The 18,665-nt window shown below is 32.8% G+C and overlaps 2 protein-coding genes across 2 annotated transcripts; both read right to left on the minus strand.

The window, feature by feature from the left end:
* Positions 1-3,131: 3,131 nt before the first annotated feature.
* On the minus strand, positions 3,132-8,519 carry LOC107412009 (probable linoleate 9S-lipoxygenase 5). The gene is made up of 9 exons (XM_016019700.4): positions 7,903-8,519; positions 6,534-6,826; positions 6,105-6,345; positions 5,552-5,890; positions 5,363-5,448; positions 5,054-5,161; positions 4,669-4,973; positions 4,310-4,573; positions 3,132-4,136 (listed from the first exon to the last, which is right to left on the minus strand). Exons 1-9 carry the CDS (start codon positions 8,069-8,071, stop codon positions 3,380-3,382), a joined length of 2,562 nt encoding a protein of 853 aa, XP_015875186.3. The 5' UTR covers positions 8,072-8,519; the 3' UTR covers positions 3,132-3,379.
* Positions 8,520-8,652: 133 nt separating this feature from the next.
* LOC107412008 (probable linoleate 9S-lipoxygenase 5) lies at positions 8,653-14,324 on the minus strand. The gene is made up of 9 exons (XM_048468291.2): positions 13,998-14,324; positions 11,792-12,081; positions 11,439-11,679; positions 10,997-11,335; positions 10,826-10,911; positions 10,564-10,671; positions 10,179-10,483; positions 9,816-10,079; positions 8,653-9,654 (listed from the first exon to the last, which is right to left on the minus strand). The coding sequence occupies exons 1-9, from the start codon at positions 14,191-14,193 to the stop codon at positions 8,901-8,903; spliced, it is 2,583 nt and encodes an 860-aa protein (XP_048324248.2). The 5' UTR covers positions 14,194-14,324; the 3' UTR covers positions 8,653-8,900.
* Positions 14,325-18,665: the final 4,341 nt, after the last annotated feature.

Raw genomic sequence — 18,665 nt, forward strand, 5'->3', positions numbered from 1 at the left:
TTTACTCCGAAGCTTCATCTGTACTGATGGAACTTTCTTTTGTCATCAATTTTGTTCTTTTAAAAAGGCTGGCCAAGTCTCCTTTACTGAACTTTGGATTCTTCCAAGTTGACCAAGACTGAAGGAGACTTAAACCTTTTTGTTTAAGGTGGTGAGTGTGAAAACTTCCATCTTCGGGGAATTTCTTTTTTATGGTATTTAGAGATTAAAAAGTATGATTTTCAGACTAAAAAGGATAAAGTAAACGGGTAAGAAATCGGAGAAAAGACAAGGACTGTGTATTAACTCTGTTTCAAGATCCTATCTTTCATCTTCTATTTTTTTTTTATTTTTTTAAGATCTTATCTCATCTTGTAGATAATTGGATAAATTCCATTCGAATTTACTGCATGGGATTTTGATTATGCTTCATGGGAACTGGAACTTGTTTGATTTTCATTTGGGCTTCTGCTTTTAAGCAAAAGAATTATGCAAAGTTAATGTTCCATATCTGCAAATCAAGGTGAGTGTGAAGACACCCACTTGAGAAATTAATTATGTTATAAGAGATTAAAATATTTATTTTTTGAGATCAAAAGAGAAAAAGAAAACAGTTAAAAATTGAAGAAAACACCCTTTATTAATTCTGTTTCTAGATCATACCTCAACTTGTACTAAAAAAATCTTTTTGGGAACTAAAACTTGATTTTCCATTTGGGTCTGCATTTATTCAAAAGGATTATGGAAAAGTAACTTTCATATATGTGAATTATGTATTAATTGAAAAATACATATTCCATGCATTTATGATCATGATCCAGGGAAATATGGTAGATGGGTATGAACACATGAATTAATAAATGCATAATTCACCCCAAAAAAAAAAAAATAGAGTTAGTAAATGCTTAAGTACTTTCAATTGTAATTCCTTAAATGGGGTTCACATTGGAGTTGATTTCTTGGGTAGACCATAGATTTTTTTAGTAAGGAAAAACAACTTGCAAAGCTTCAACTAAGTTGAATTATGATATACTTTTATTAAAAAAAGAAAAGTTGAATTACAATATAATGTAATATAATAATCTGCAACTTGAAAATTAAAAAAAAAAAAAAATACATTCCACGTATCAGGTTTTGCTTGGTTTCAAGTACTACGTACAGTTGCAAAAAAGGTAGACGACAAAGCCCTCGTTTACCAATAAATGACTAGATTGTAATCTCCTGCCGACATAAAAAGACTCCCTATTGGTCACTTTTGTCTTTCTCCCAAAACTTTTACACTTAACTTTCTTTTCTTTTTTTCCTTTTTTTTTTATTTTTTTTATTTTTTTATTTTTTTGAGAAAACTAAAACTTTAAACTTTTCTCGTCAAACATACCAACAAAAAAAATATTTGTTTATTTAGGAGAAAGCAACATTGAGATTGGGTTCTTAGATCTTGGGGAAAAATATGACAGAAGAAAAGATCAAATTTTGGGAATATTGATTTTATCATTTTGAATTTGTTCAAGATTTCAAGTTTGAACTGGATTTTACACTTAATCTATGGGGAGGGTGAGACAGGCAAATATTTCTGTGGGCAAGGTCAAGTAATTAGGCCTACCAGATTAGATCAAACAGAAAAAAATGGATTACTTCATATTAATTATATTGAAGACTCCCAATTGAAAGGAAAATTCAAAGAGAGATAATTTCAAACTAATGATGGAATCTGTGATGACCAAGATCTTGATCAAGTTGAAGATAGCAACCAATCATTTTTAAGAGCATCATGTTTTCTTGATGAAAATTTCTACAATAATTAATATTTTTACTCCCTGTAACCATTTTTCTTCGTTCAAGAAGCATTGCTGTCCAAAATGTTACCAAAAGGACATGGCTTTCATCAGGAACACCTTCCACTGTGATCGACTTGAGGTATAATTTACTATGACGATCACTTCTAATTAAGGTTTCCCCAGTAACTTCAATTTCTTCTTCCCACTCAAAGGTAACCTTGAATGTTGAATCTCCTGCTAGTATTTATTCTATTTTGACATTCCAGCTTCAAAGTAAAGCTGGTTTATCCAAGCTTCATTTTGTTTTCCATAAAATTAGACAACATCCAAATTCAAGAGAAAAAACCAACATATTGCTTAGAACAAATAATTCCTTCATTATTCAACCAAGATCTTAAAAGGTATATTTATTATTATAAATACTATAGGATTGGAAAAGAAAAGGAAAATTGCATAGAAAGAAAGTTGGAAGCAATATCAATGAAGACTTATTTAACGGAAACCATTGATGAGCTGCATAGAAACCGCTTTTGCACAACAACTCATGAAGATAGATCATCAAATGAAGCATGGTAGCTATTTAAGTCTTAATATATTTTTATTCATCAACACCACACTGCTCCCTTCTATCTTCCTCCTCCTCATTTTCAACATTTTCTTTTTTTCTATAGTTTTCCAAATTATTTCTATGTTGAATTGCTTAATTACCACATCTGTCCCTCCGTTACCTTATATTTTTACACATGTTTTCTACATTAACTTACATCGAGTCTTTATATATATATATATATATATATATATGTACACTGGATTGCTTACCCTTTTACACATCTTTTCTACATTGACTTATCTTTTGTCTTTTACATTTGTATATTTTCTACGATGAATTGCTTACCAAACTTATCTCTCCCTCCCTTACCTTATATCTTTAAACACGTTTTCTACATTAATTTTATCTTATTTGTTTTTCACATTTATTTTCAGAACCATCCGACATTAATCATCTTCAACACAACCTACATATTTAGGGCTTAAAAGGCTTAGTACGTACCTACACAGACCTTTATTCTAAGTAAATTATCAAATCCAAGGCCAACCCAGATCTCCCTTTTTTTAGCCATATTACAAAATAATGGTTAATTACACTTCGCATATCCCTGAAGTTTACTATGTTATCAAATCTACACCCCCAATTTTATAAAAACTTCCATATTTCACCCTAAACTATCTTTTTTCAATAGATAACTAACATCAAAGATCTAACGGAATGAAGATCATACGAAGGTCATGTACAGGGTAGGTTGGTAAAAATAAATTTTACATTCCCAAGCCCCTTTTTATCTTTGACTTAAGTCTACATTCCTAATGGATATGTAAAAAAGAAAAATGACATTGCATTACACTCTTTTGCTGAATATACATTGATTTGGAGGCTTACAATGTCTGTCTATAGATCCATTGAGGTTATTGCACTCTTAATATGTGTTTGACTAATGTTCTGTTTCTATGGGATATTTTTCCAAGACTAATGTATTCCATGCTTATTACAAATTAACTACCTAAGTATAAGGGCATCATATAAAATGAAAAAACTCAAATAACAAAATAAAATTAGATAAGCTTTAGATGGAGACGCTGTTGGGAATTCCTCTGCCAGTAAGTCCACCTTCGCTGCTAGTCGGAAAGAGCAGAGTGTATGGCATCTTAACTGGCCCACCTCGGTTTCTCAGTTTCTTATCATTGTTCCTCTCCATGATTCTATCTTCAATTTCAGCCAGTTTCTTTCCAAATTTTTCAAAGGCTTTCAATGGTTCTTCATCTGACGTCCATTCAGCAGTGTCTCTTTGTCCAAGATAGATCTCATCAGTAGAATGCCTTGACAAGATTTCTATCAGGGAAACCCCAAGAAGTGTCTGAAGCTGTGCAGTAATGGTTTTCAGGAATGCCTTATCAGGGTCAGACTCAAGCTCATCATATTCAGGAGTTCCCTTTTCAGGCATGAACCGGCGGCTTATTGTAGGGCGGTTTGGAAGGTAGCCTGCATAAGGGTACTGTCCAAAGTTGACAGCTGCATGGAGAGCAGAAGCAATCCATATGACTATGGTGCATGACTCTACAAGCTCTTCACGTGTCTGCATTTTTGGCCACCAAGGTTTATCTTTCAAGTCTCCATGACCTTCCACTCTAAGCTCCTTCCACCAGGATTGAAGTTCTGCATCTTCCTGAACCATTTGATCTGTCTGGTAGTAGTAGGAGCAATAGTCTTCAACCCATGTTTTAATGGCAGACCAGATCTCAAGCCCATCAACAGCAAATGGGTAGTCCTCTATAAGCAGGCGAACACCGTGTGGAGAATTTGAGTCCTTTACTGCCACTCCTCTGAATAGAGAGAAGGAATAGCATTGTCATTGAAATATGAACACAACCACAATGCTTTTTTAGCTTTTTATTAGTGCATAAACAAAAGTTCATTCTAAGACTAGCATTACTTGCACATTAAGCCAAATTTATAAACCCTGGCTTTGTCACCATGGTCTAGACTCAAAGCTTACCGCTTGATGAGATCTTCTGGCAGTGCTTGCTCTGGAAAAACCCAGTGTTTATAAACTGCTGATGACAATTCCATTGCATTCTCCCCTGGAAAAACAGTAAACTCCAGAAATCCACCAGCATTGATGAGAGTCTGCCTTGCAAGTGCATTTATATTCATGGTGTCACGGAAGTGAGGCTGCAAAAGTTTGAAAATTGGGTGGAGCACACTAAGCTGCCTGTTTGTTGCTATCACAAAAGGTTCAATTACAGCATGCGTATTCAACCTGGTGGACAACCAAAATTGAAAATTATAAAGATACTGATTTCAAAGAATATCGAACTTATTTAACTAATTATAAGTTCTTTGACAGGGTATTACCAATGGCTAATTAGCTGATGATATCCCGAATCATCCACAGCCACATAAGCTTTAGCCAGTTGCCAAATTGAACTTTCGACACCTTCCTCAGCTGGTGTATACACTTTGCTTTGTGCACCAAATTGATCACCATCAGGGTGCGGTAAGCTTAATTCAATAACCAATGGCTTCAAAGTTCCATCATCTTTCAAGAAAAGGATTGTCCTGCTGGCATAGATCTTTGTCGAATCACAGTTTATCCTCCTCAGGTATGGCATCAATGCATCATGATGATCTAATATAAACAACTTGTTGTTCTGGATTGCCTGTTTTCAAATATTACCCATTTTAGTCATTATGATAGGAGGTAGAACTCTTTTATGAAGAAACAAACTAGAAATTTTACCTCATCTACACTGAGACCATCCAAGTTACTCTTTATGTCTTCTTCAGCTATAACACTGTTTTGATTACCATAAGCTTCAGGATCTAGCTTGCTTGTTGGTGGGAACTCCTGTGGTTGAATTATATGTCATAATGATTAAAGTTTTGAAATCATTAACATGTATTTAGCTGTCATTGAAGATAGAGGGAATGACAAAAAACTTGATTACTCTGAACAACTATAAAAAAAAAAAAAAAATTTCATTTTCTTTTTGTTTGTTATAGTTGCAATTAGTTTCAGGAATTGAATAATGAATTTTTGAAAGATTACTTGGAGACGACGGATAATGACAGGGTTCACTCCAGCCAGCATTTCTCTTCCAAATTCTTCATCAGTCCTCCATGCAGACCTATCCTCTGCTCCAAATAATTAAGACAATTAAACAAAGGAAAATAGCATATGAAAGGACATATATAATACTTATAATCCTTGAGGGTTTAAAAAAGTAGTCTAGTATACCTTTAATCACTTGTGGTGTAGGGAATCTCAGGAATTGTTCACCATCAGTTCGGATAATTTCTTTGAGAATCTCAGTGGGAATTTTTTCCTTGATATGGTCAAGTTTTTCTTTAGGCAACTTAATTCCACCATCATAAAGATTATTTACATCTTGGAAACTGTCAAACTCGCCTGGTGTACTGTCATATAGATCTTGTAGAACAGGTTTAAGGACCTGAGATGCAGATTTCAGTGCATAAGCAAGGAAGTCTGACATCTTCAAGTGACCAAACCGCTCGTCTCTTGGAACATAAACGTTTAAGCTCAGACGAAGATCCAGCCTACTCTCACAATTAGGATCTGTTTGATATTTACAGCAGAAAATATTGATGTTAAAAACAAGAATTGTAAAAATATTTTAATTACTCCCTACCCCCATCTCCTCTCAACATCTCCAGCAACATAAAAAAATATATAATATGTATATACATATATATATATATATATATGAAGTCCCAAATTCCTATTTTTCTCTTCTAGTAATAGTTCAAAAAGTTATGCATAATTCTCAAACCTGTCTTTGTTGTTTCCCTGCCTGTTCTTCCCCTTCGAGGGTAAGGATAGTCACTAGACCCTCCAAGAATTGGACGGGCATATTTTGAATCCTTATCTGGATTCCCCAAATCATGGTAGTAAGCATAGTCATAGACCCTATCCCATTCCTGGAGCTGTCCTTTTCCATCTCCTCTCAAAATCTCTAGCTCATTCTCTCTGTACTGGCGTAGTGGAGCCGGTGTTTCATGTGGAAGATATGTCTGCAAGAAATGTATTCCATGAAGTTTAGTATACAATTCACACTCCCTCAGGCATGTTATAACATAAAAAATTCGAACGCAGTCACTGTCTTCCTTAATTGATTACTTCTAATACATTAGCTTTTTATATTTTCCAGGGGTTGAAGGGATTATATATCTATATATTACTATTATGTTCAGTACATTACCTTGTTACTGAAGAAAACGCGATCTTCTTTGTATTTGGTGGCAGGGTATACCCATGAGTTGCAAACAAAATGGACATGAGCATCACCACCAGAAACATCTTCCACTGTGACAGTCTTGAGGTAGAATTCACTATGATGACCATTTTTAATTAGGATGGCTCCTGGAACTCCTATTTCCTCTTCCCAATCAAAGGTAACCTTGAACTCAGATTCGCCTGCTGTTACACGGGTGATTGTTGTAGCCCAGCCTTCCAAGTAAGCTGGCTTTCCAAGCTTCCCTTTGTACCCGTTTTCTAGAAAACACAACCCGTTCGATAGAAAAATTGATTAGCCAGATGTTTGGAGACAAATATAGCATCTATCAGACTAAAACCAACACTTTCTACTAGCATGGTGCACCATTTTCAGGATGTGCAGTAGTTCCGTCCAAATTAAGGTAAGATTAGTCTTTACAAGTTGATTGTCATAATATGATAAATGTGTTAGCAAAAAAAACAAATATGAGATGGCTAATAAGCATGCACTTTTTATATATATATCATTAATTTTGCAATCAATATTACTTACTCAACTTGAAAATTTAATCCTGTTATGAAGTTAATTGTGTTATGCTAGAACTAATCTCTACCTTCTATCCAATGAAAAGTTTGTCTTTGATATGTTTGCAACTCAAATTATACAATTCACCCAAAAAAAAGAAAAAATCTTAAATTATACAAAATTCAAGATTGCAAAAAATCTTAAATTATACAAAATTCAAGATTGCATTCTCATTAAAAATTAAAATTAAAATTAAAAAACAGTAGTTAAGATGAACAGGCCAATGATCATGCACCTAATGATCCTCAAGTAAATGGTCAAAATGTAATACTAAGAATCAGTTCGCATGCAAACGGGTCTAGATATTGTCAATGCAAAAGAGCTATAAGGAAAAATGGTCCACGACTCATTCTTAGAAATATATTTGTGATCCTTTCTTTATTACTTTGGATCTCTTTATCACTGTCCATTAATTTTTCTCCAAGAATAAAAGGGCAGGGAAAAAAATAAAAACATAAAAAGCCTAATATTTATGTGACTATGTATGCTAAACAATTCCAAACTAGTAACGTTTGTGACCCCCATTATCATTGAGCTCAACTCCAATGCCATGGTCTATAAGGGAGCTCTGCTTTTATATTGCATAAAAGGAGAAGATAAACAAAAATGACAATAGTCCAAAACTCCCACTTCATTGTGACTTTGAAGTGTGAACGAACCACTCAGCCAAATCTTCATAGCTCTCTAAAATACGACCATATGAGAGATACTTATCGCAAAAACAATGAACAAAAATTGAAGCATTAATGGAGGAAGAAAGAAGACTAACCAGGGTCAGCATTAACAGAACTGATGAGCTGCAGAGAAACCCTTTTGCCCAACAACTCATCCACACGATCATGAAGAGAAGCATTGAAGTCATTGAAGTCTAAGAAATGTTTCTTCATCAAAATTACTGTCCCTTTTATCTTCCTCGTACTCCCATTATTCCCAGTCATTTTCTTTTTTTTTTTTTTTTTTTTCTTCCTTCTTATATAATGGACACTAGCTACGTCAACTTTTGGACATAAAAATGACCCTCCGATTCTTTTCTTACTTTGTTCAATACAACTCTGTTCGAATTCTTATCCCTATATATACTGCTACTCTGTAAATTGCAAAAGGACATGTCTCTTGGTTTTCCATGCATTGAGGAAGCTTGTCTTTTCCCTTTTCATCTCCTACTTTACCTAAAATAGCTGTTCCTTTTCTCCATCATCAACCCCTGGTCTTTTTGCCTCCACTTTTTAATCTTTACAATTGATATTTCCTACTTAAATGGTCAAACTTACCTTATCCTCTCTAGTCCTCATTTGTTGTTGTTTTCTCCCTTCTTTCTTACTTCTTTCTTTCTTTCCATTTTTTTTTTTTTTTTTTTTTTTTGATTTGTTCAATCATGCTTTGTCGATTTTGGATACATGGGCATTTCATTTAACAATAAAATAGGTAATTTCATTGGTTCAAAATGTTACAAATTATTTAAGGGATTATTTCAATAAAGAATAAACTCAATTTTTTTTCTCAATATATATATATATATATATATATATATATATTTTACACAAACCAGCTAACATTAACCATCTTCAACACAACCTGTAGAATAGAGCTAACAAGAAGGGCTTTAAAAGCTTTGTAGCTGCACATGGCTTTATTCTAAGTGAATATCCAAATCGACGGCCAATCTCAATACCCTTTCCCTAGCAATAATAAAACCTCTAGAAAATAAATAAAAACAAACAGAGTTCTCCCTCCCTCCTCATATTAAACAAATAGGTTAGAGAAACTTTAGATCGAGACACTATTGGGAATTCCCTTGCCAGTAAGTCCACCTTCACTAGTAGGAAACAGCAAAGTGTAAGGAACTTTAACGGGGCCAACTCTGTTTTTCAGTTTCTCATCCTGGTTCCTCTGCATGATTCTTTCCTCAATCTTTGCCAATGTGTTTCCAAACTTCTCAAAGGCCTTCAATGGTTTCCCATCTGATGTCCATTCAGGATTGTCCCTTTGTCCAAGATAGATCTCATCAGTAGAATGCCTTGACAATATTTCAATCAGGGAAACCCCAAGAAGGGTCTGAAGCTGTGCAGTAATGGTTTTCAAGAATGCCTTATTAGGATCAGACTCGAGCTCATCATATTCAGGAGTTCCCTTTTCGGGCATGAACCGGCGGCTTATTGTAGGGCGGTTTGGAAGGTAGCCTGCATAAGGGTACTGTCCGAAATTGACAGCTGCATGGAGAGCAGAAGCAATCCATATGATTATGGTGCATGACTCTGCCAGCTCTTCACGAGTCTGCATTTTTGGCCACCAAGGTTTATCTTTCATGTCACCATGGCCTTCCTCTCTGAGCTCCTTCCACCAGGATTGGAGTTCTGCGTCATTCTGGACCATCTCATCTGTCTGGTAGTAGCAGGGGATATAGTCTTCAACCCATGTTTTAATAGCAGACCAGATTTCAAGCCCATCAACAGCATATGGATAGTCCTCTATCAGCAGGCGAACGCCGTGTGGGGATTTTGGATCCTTCACTGCCACTCCTCTGAATAAAGAGAAGGAATAGTTTTGTTAGTTTGAACCTTTTAAGGAAAAAGAAAATTCCTTTAGTCCCAATTTGATTTATGTCACCATGCATTTACCCCAAAATCACACATGAATTATTAACCCCTCATTTTGTTACCATGATCAAGGTTTTTTGCTTACCGTTTGATAAGATCTGCAGGCAGGGCTTGCTCAGGGAAAACCCAGTTTTTGTAGAGTACCGATGACATTTCCATGGCATACTTTCCCGGGAAAACTGTCATCTCCAGAATTCCACCAGCATTGATGAGAATCTGCCTGGCAAATGCATTTATATTCATGGTGTCGCGGAAATGGGGCTCCAAGAGTTTAAAGATGGGGTGGAGCGTGCTAAGTTGTCTGTTGGTTGCTATAACAAATGGCTCAATGGCAGCATGGGTATTCAACCTGTGACCAACCAAAAAATGAAAAAAATTTCAAAAACCCAATTCAAAATATAGAACAAATCCAAATGATTTCGATTGAAGTTTCTTTGACAAAGTATACCAATGACTAATGAGCTGATGATAACCAGAGTCATTCACAGTCACGTAAGCTTTAGCTAGTTGCCAAATTGAACTTTCAACACCATGTTCAGCTGGTGTAAATACTTTGCTTATTGCACCATATTTGTCACCATCAGGATGTGGTAAGCTTAATTCAATTGCCAATGGCTTCAAAGTCCCATCATTTTTCAAGAAAAGGATGGTCCTGGTGGCATAAATCTTCGTTGTTGTTGAGTTTATCCTCCTCACATATGGCATCAATGCATCATGGTGATCTAATATAAACAACTTGTTCTTCTTGATTGCCTGTTTTCAACCATATACATTTTAGTCATCATGATTAAAAGTAGAAACTTCTTCAACGAAAAACAAGCTAGCAATTTTACCTCATCTACAGTGAGCCCATCCAAGTTACCCTTTATGTGTTCTTCAGTTATGGCACTGGTTTGATCACCATAAACTTCACGATCCAGCTTGCTTGTTGGTGGGAACTCCTGCAGTCAAATTAGATGAAACAATGATTAAACGTGGTAAAAGAAAAGTATATCATTCAGGGGGAAAAAAAAAGTCTAAGATTTGCATTTTTTTTTTGTCCATTATGATTGTAAATAAGTTCTAGTTTTAAAGGATATAGTGCTAATAAATTACTTGGAGACGACGAATGACAACAGGGTTCACTCCAGCCAGCATTTCTCTTCCAAATTCTTCATCAGTCCTCCAAGCAGTTTTATCCTCTGCTCCAAAGTAATAAATCATGACAGTTAGACTACTGAGAATTGCATATGAAAGGGAAATCCTTGAAAATGTTGTGTAGCAAACCTTTAATCACTTGTGGCACAGGGAATTTGAGGACTTGTTCACCATCAGTTCTGAAAATTTCTTTGAGCATCTCTGCTGGGATGTTATCCCTGATATTTTCAAGTATTCCTTCAGGGACCTTAATTCCTCCTTCATAAAGGTCATTGACATCTTTGAGGCTGTCAAACTCACTTGGCGTGCTGTCAAATAGAGCTTCAAACTCAGGTTTAAGGACCTGAGCTACAGATTTCAATGCATAAGCAAGGAAGTCTGACATCTTCAGGTGACCAAATCTCTCATCTCTTGGGACATATATGTTTAAGCTCTTAAGAAGCTTCAGCCTACTCTCACTTTCAGGATCTGTACAGCATTTACAAACAGAAAATATTGGTGTTAATGATACGAACATTGGTAATCATAATTCCAAATTATTGCTAATCCCAAATTCCTATTTGTCTCTGACCTGTCTTTGTTGGTGCTCTGCCTGTTCTTCCTCTTCGAGGGTAAGGATACTCACTAGACCCTCCAAGAACTGGACGGGCATATTTTGAACCTTTATCTGGATTCCCCAAATCATTGTAGTAAGCATAGTCATAGATCCTATCCCATTCTTGGAGCTCTCCTTTTCCATCTCCTCTCAATTGCACCAGTTCTTTTTCTCTGTATTGGCGTAGTGGAAGCGGTGTATCACTTGGAAGATATGTCTGCCATGAAAATGCATTGCATCAAGTTTAGCATAAAACTCCTATATACTCTCATGCATTTTGACTTCGTAAAACCAAACACATAAATTATTTTCTTCTTCCAATTCATTACCTTGTTGCTGAAGAAAATGCGGTCTTCTTTGTATTTTTCTGTAGGATAAACCCATGAGTTGCAGATAAAATGGACATGACCTTCATCAGGAACATCTTCCAATGTGACAGTCTTGAGGTAGAATTCGCTGTGGTGATCGTTTCTGATTAAGAATGCTCCTGGAACTCCTATTTCGTCATCCCAATCAAAGTTAACCTCGAATGCAGACTCTCCTGCTGTTAAGGGGGTGATTGTGGTAATCCAGTCTTCCAAGTAAGCTGTTTTTCCAAGCTTCCCCTTCAATCCATGTGCTATATACAAAAAACACAACCATATTAAGAAAAAAAAATTGATTAACTATTTGTATTAGGCACATGATTAATTAGTTTTACCAGCATGGTGCATATCATTTTGAGGTTTGGAAGTAGTAATTTGTGAAAATTAAGGTAAGATTAGCCAATAATTTTCAGATCTACATAATAAGATAATCATGTTGGAAAAAGACAGCGGCTTGCATGTAGGATGATGAGTTATAACTCATAAGCATGAGTTTGTAAATATCATTGACTTAACCTTCACTAAGTCTTACCAACTTGAAGAATTCAATTGTATTAAGGCTATGACTAGTCTCTATTATATGATTTGTGACTCAAAATATACAGAATTTCGTGGTCGTGTTTCCACGAAGATGGAGTAGTAGTGGTTGTCAAGAATAGGCCAATGACCATTTACCTGGTCAGGTAGATGGTCTAATTAATATTTCTAAAACGCGGTTCACATGCATACAATAATGAGGAAGAAACTTGGAGTAGGTAACTTTCTGACAAAAACATATAATATAATATATTATAATATAACTATATTGTATAAAAAAAAAAAAGATAAATGAAAAAGTGGTATTATAAAAGTAATAAAAAAAATATATGTATAATGTTGTCGATAATAGCAACCTTAATTTTAAAAAAGTAAAGAAAAAAAAAAATTTGCCACTTGACTTATTGTTCTGACTCGTTGTTTTGGAACGTTTGGAATATTGTTGTCCTTATTATGTGATCCTATATATAATATGACTATGATGAATGATTCTGAAATATATCACTTTCATGTTTCGCGTTGGCATTGGGTTAAAGCATTAATTATTCACCAGAAAAAGAGAGAACGCATTAATTTTTCTAACCCAACAAATCCGTCAGTGCTAACATGCGGTAATGAATATAAAATGACTTCGAGTACGTAACATTTTCTTCCTGATTTATATATTTATTTTTTTAATTTTCACCAAAATAAAATATATATTTTGGTAACATCCAAAATCTAATAAATATTTTTGAAAAAATGTACTTGTAATTGAAATATATATATATATATATTTAGTACAATGTCGAAAGAAAAAAATAAAATAATAAAACTATATATTATTTAGCCTACATAATGCTGAAATAATTTCTAGCTTGTACTGAAAATACATAGATAAATTTAAAAACATTTTATTAGTTTATGAGTTTAAGTATTGCAATTAAAAGACGCAGAGAAAATTATACGTAGCTAGCTAATTGATTTCAAACAAAATATATGTTTTAAACATTTCATAATAATTTCTAAACCTCATGTTCGTTGATCCAAAACTCTAATGCCTTTGGTTGTATAGCAAGTCTGCTTTTTACAAGCACGATTACAGACAATAAAGCCTCGCACATGGATCATCAGGACAACATGTACTACATTCTCTGTTTCTAACGTCCCAGACAAGAAAAAGTAAAGCCATTCCCACTAGTACGGCATAATAAATATAAATAGTATATATAAATTTTCAGCCAAAAAAAAAACAGCATATATAAATATTTTATATATAATATTTTATATATATATATATATATATAGGAAAATAAAATAATTTAAATAAAAATCAAAATAATCACAGTTTCTTGGGACCGTGAAAAGCCGCCCCTCTGCAAATCCTGACCTCAACTTCTTGGTTTGTAACTTTACTTTTCATGTCAACAAACTTTACAATATTCCATCCTACACTATTTACCTTTTTCTTTTTCTTTTTTTTCAATTGTTTTTTTTTTGGTCAATTCAGTTTCCAAAAACAAACAGTAAAATGGACATTTTATAAACCCAAAAAAGAAAAAGAAAAATTAAAAACCCAGAAAAATACAAAAAAGCTTGGAAGCAGTGGTGAAAGGGGAAGAGAGAGAGAGAGAGAATCAGAGAAAATACTAACCAGGGTCGCCATTGACAGAGCTTATAAGCTGCAGAGAAACACGTTGGCCAATCAACTCATGCACACGATCAAGAATCGAAGCATGGAAGTCATTGAAGTCCAAGACGTTTTTCTTCATCAAAATCACTGTCCCTTTGATCTTCCTCTTGTTATTTCCATTCTGCCCTGTCAGCGTGTCGATGATGTTGTGCAACATCTTTGATTAATCTAATTTAGATCACCAACTAACCAAAGAATATATATGATATGAAAGGAATGAATAAGAACAAAGTTTTTTCACTGAAAAAAAAGAATAGTTTATGATAAATTTTGTGCATAGAGATATTATGCACTAGTGGGTATTTATAGGGGAACGAATCAAAAGGTTCGTATGTGAGGTGGACGTGGACATTGACTAAGCTCTAAAGAATTTCCAATTGCTCTTTCCCCGCTTGTCCTTAAATGTAACTTCCGGTTTGCTTCATTTCTTATTTTTTTCTTTCCCATTTCGCTTTATATATATATATATATATATATATATATATATATATATATTAAAAAAAAAAAAAAAAAAGGTTGGTTGCAATAACACAAGCCAATAATTTATTTTTCTGGTGTATTATTATATTGTATAATATATATGCTATTCTTAGGACTTAGATCCCTCTGTTCGCTTTTTCGGTGGCTTGACCACCTAACCCATCTCAAATTATGGCGTCTAAAAATTATAAATACGAATTCAGAGATTTATTTTATTGAAATAATATAAATATTCTGACATAAATTAAAAAATAGGACAAGTTTCACCATAATTAATTGCAACAATAAATAATTGGCTTTGTCTCTCCAAATCTATATCCACTAGTCCAACTCATTTTCGTTAATCTAGATTAAATGATTTTTTTAGTTTTTGTCATTTTCACTAGAAACATAATGTGAAAAAGTGAAGGTAATTAATTATATCAATGTGAAATAAAAATTAAATGTGGGTATCATGTGTTAGATATCATGATATATTACTTCTTCTTCTTTTTTGTGGGAAAACATTATATATTACTAGTTGAGAAGTCAGCCTTCAAAACTGCTTTTACAAGGTCTTTAATCCTGCATGATAATATTGAACCTAAAACAGACCTGGCTGCTTGAATGTATAATACGGAAATACTAGAAATAAAATATTTATTAAATAAAAATAAATCAATTTTATATTTCATAAACTGCTAACATAAAGGCAGTCCTTCACTTTGAATTCGTAAAGTCTCCTTGAAAAGTTATAATTAAGCGAAACGTAGTCTCTTGAATTATACAAAATTATTCAAGGCTAGGGTCAAATTCTTTAAAACATTGAAACAGTAGGTTATTTTTATAAACATATATATTGAAACAGCTAGCATATATAAACGAAAAAGATTTTGTTCTTCACCTTCAATGAGTAAAGTCTCATTAACAATAATAAATAACAAAATAACAATTATTGTCAATTAATGCAAGGTGGGTCAAATATTTAAAAATTTCTTGGCTGTTCAAATTTGGTTGCGTCTTGGAAATTACATATATAATGTGAAAAACCCAAGAATTTGAAATTAAAAGAAAAAAAAGAATAAAATAAAATAGAGTTAGCTATTTTTAAGCAACGCGGTTTGGGCGTGACTGAAATTTCTCTGTGGTCCATACTTCAATAGAGGGCGATGTAGTTGAATTTTTTCATCGCTAAATTGAAATCCCACCTTTTGTTCTTATCGAAAGGCGAAAGACAATTTCAAAGAACGGACAAGATTGTTCATTTTACTTTTTTATTTTTAATCTTTTTTATTTTTTTTTTTCTATCTTGTAAATTTTTAACTATAAACTTCTGACAAAGTGCCTCTTTGATGCTTGTTTAAAGTATAATTCTTTGTCCTAATAATAGTGCAAACATGCACTTTTTATAATTCCTTATCCTCTCTAGATCGCTTTTCACATGATTCTTTTTGCATTTTGAAAGTATTCTCTGATTCTTCTTTGGCAAGCTCACAAAAATGATAATAATAGAAGAAGTTTAATCCTAAAAATTTATCTTTATAAATATATATATATATATATATATCTTTTTTTTGCTAAATATATATATATATATATGTATATCTTTATTCGATATAAAGATGGCATGAGCATAATCTTTTCTGGGTTTTGTACATATGATAAAGTCTGCATAGGTACGACTGTTCCTTTAAATTGTACCCAATATAAAGAAAATGTTACCAAACGATTTTCACACCACATTTATACGTATTCACCAAAAAAAAAAGACATATTTATACGTACAGTACACCTTTTTTTACTTTAAACATCTAATTAGGTTTGAGATATACATAATGTGTACAAAAATTGTCTACTACTTTATTTGGTTTTGGGGGGGGGGGGAGGGGAAGAAAACATTATCTACTACATTCCACCAGCTAGTTTATGCATAATAGAATATTTTATTAGGGTTAATAACACTTTACTATTCTCTAATTTTAGAATTGTGTAATTTATATATTTTTCTTTCCAAATCCACCATATTAAGCCCTTAATTTGGATTTCTTACATATTGATTCAGTTTTCTCATGGACCACTGCATAAAAAATTTAAAATTGAGGGTTTAATATGGTGAATTTGAAAATAAAAAATCTCTGGCACTAAAAGATAGTAAAGTACAATTAGTTTTTTTTTATTATTATTAGTAATAACATAAGAGTAGATTTCATTTATAATCTTTTACTTTGTTCTAATTACTAAAAGATAGTAGAGTACAATTAATTTTTTTATTATTATTAGTAATAAGATAAGAGTAAATTTCATTTATAATCTTTTACTTTGTTCTAATTAAATTTAGATTCCACATTTTTTTTTAAATCATCACTAACCTTAGTTTTTTTTTTTTTTTCCCTATCAAAATAGACTTATCTATTATTTTATACCAGTTAATTTTAAGAATTAAAAGTTAAAAAAAAAAACAATTGTATTTTTATAATATTATTCATCATAAACATAATTTTTTCTAAAAAAGATACAATATATAAATATATTGTCATTAAAAAGTTAAACAGCATAAAATCTAAATATAATTAGGATAAAACTAATTAAATGAAATTTGCCCTAGTGTTCAACATAATTATAAGCTGTTTAATATAACCAATACATAGACAATCAGAAATTTCATTCACCACCAAAATAAATAAATAATAAAAACAAATAGAAATTTTTAATAATATATTTACGTATAATTTGTTATCAAAATTATTCCAAAAAATTGATTGGACGTACGTAGGAATGACGTAAATAATGCAAACCTAATCACATAGTATGACAAATGGCACATGATTCACGAGAAGAAAAAAAAAAAAAAAAAAAAGTGGTAAATGACATGGTAAATTTATAGCGTGACGGACATGGAATTGGACGGTAGATGAATTAATTAGGGTTTTTTCGATAACTAGCCACTTTACAATTGCATTTTAGAAAAATAGTAAATTTTTTTATTTTTTTAAAAACTAACCAATATTTTACCCGTTTGGACTAAAGTACCCTTATCTACAAAAGCTTTCCTTTCTTCTACACAGCCGTTCGTTCGTGGAGGTGGGGTTTATACAAAACTGTTCGTGGGGTTTCTCTAAACTCTTTGCATCTCATCGCCTCTCACTTTCATTTTTTTGTATTTTCTCAGATCTCAAACTAAAATCAGGTAAAAATTTTATCTTTTTTCTTATTAGATGAAAGTAAGGAAATATGTATTTTTTTGTTTTTTCTCTTTCTATTTTTTCTTGTAAGTTTTATTAGTTTAGGCTTTTTTAAGCTTTTTATTTGATATGGGTATGCAAGAAATTGATTTATGAGATATTCTATGTGATTTTAAAGATACTTTAGGTGGCATATGGTTTGAAAATGGGAGAAATTTTGTGTAAAACTGAAAAATCGCGAAAAACAGTAAAAACGGAGGAAATTTGGCGAAAAAGATGAATTTCCGCCAATTTCCTCCAGTTTGTCAGTTTTCGCAAATTTCCGCCAATTTTCCGCCAATTTTCCGCCAGTTTTCCGCCATTTTTCCGCCAGTTTTCCGCCAAATTTCCGCCAGTTTTCCGCCAGTAGGAAAAAGCTATATTTGGCCCGAAAAAAAAAACAGAATCAACTTTTTTAATACAGTTAATATGTTTGTTTAATATTATTCAAAATTTTATATATTTATTGATTTAGTTTAACGTTATTCATTTAATTTTGTAGTCAAATGGAAGATGATGACATTGTAATTGCGGTTTTATACAATGGAACATTGGTACAAAATGATAGTGGTGATTGGGAATATCGAAATGGTAAAAATGTAATGGTTTCCGTCGGCAAGAGATGCACAAAATCAGAGTTAGAGGACTGTGGCATATTTACACTCAAGACCATCGAATTCTTACATGCTAGATTACCATTGACATTCACACAAGATAACATGGAGTTCTTTAGGAAGAAGTATGCATATGAGGTTTACAACAAAGAACTTAGCATAAGAGCTGCGTGGTGATGCTTTTTTCTTTCCTTTTTTCATGTTTATAGATGCATATTATTTATTATATTTGACTTTTAATTGTAAATATAATGGTGGCTTATAATGTTCATTTAACAAAGATAACAATGTGGTATTGATGTAATGATAAGTAATTGACCTTATAGGAAATGTGT

The sequence above is a fragment of the Ziziphus jujuba genome, chromosome 10, assembly GCF_031755915.1.
Source record: "Ziziphus jujuba cultivar Dongzao chromosome 10, ASM3175591v1".
Taxonomy (NCBI): domain Eukaryota; kingdom Viridiplantae; phylum Streptophyta; class Magnoliopsida; order Rosales; family Rhamnaceae; genus Ziziphus; species Ziziphus jujuba.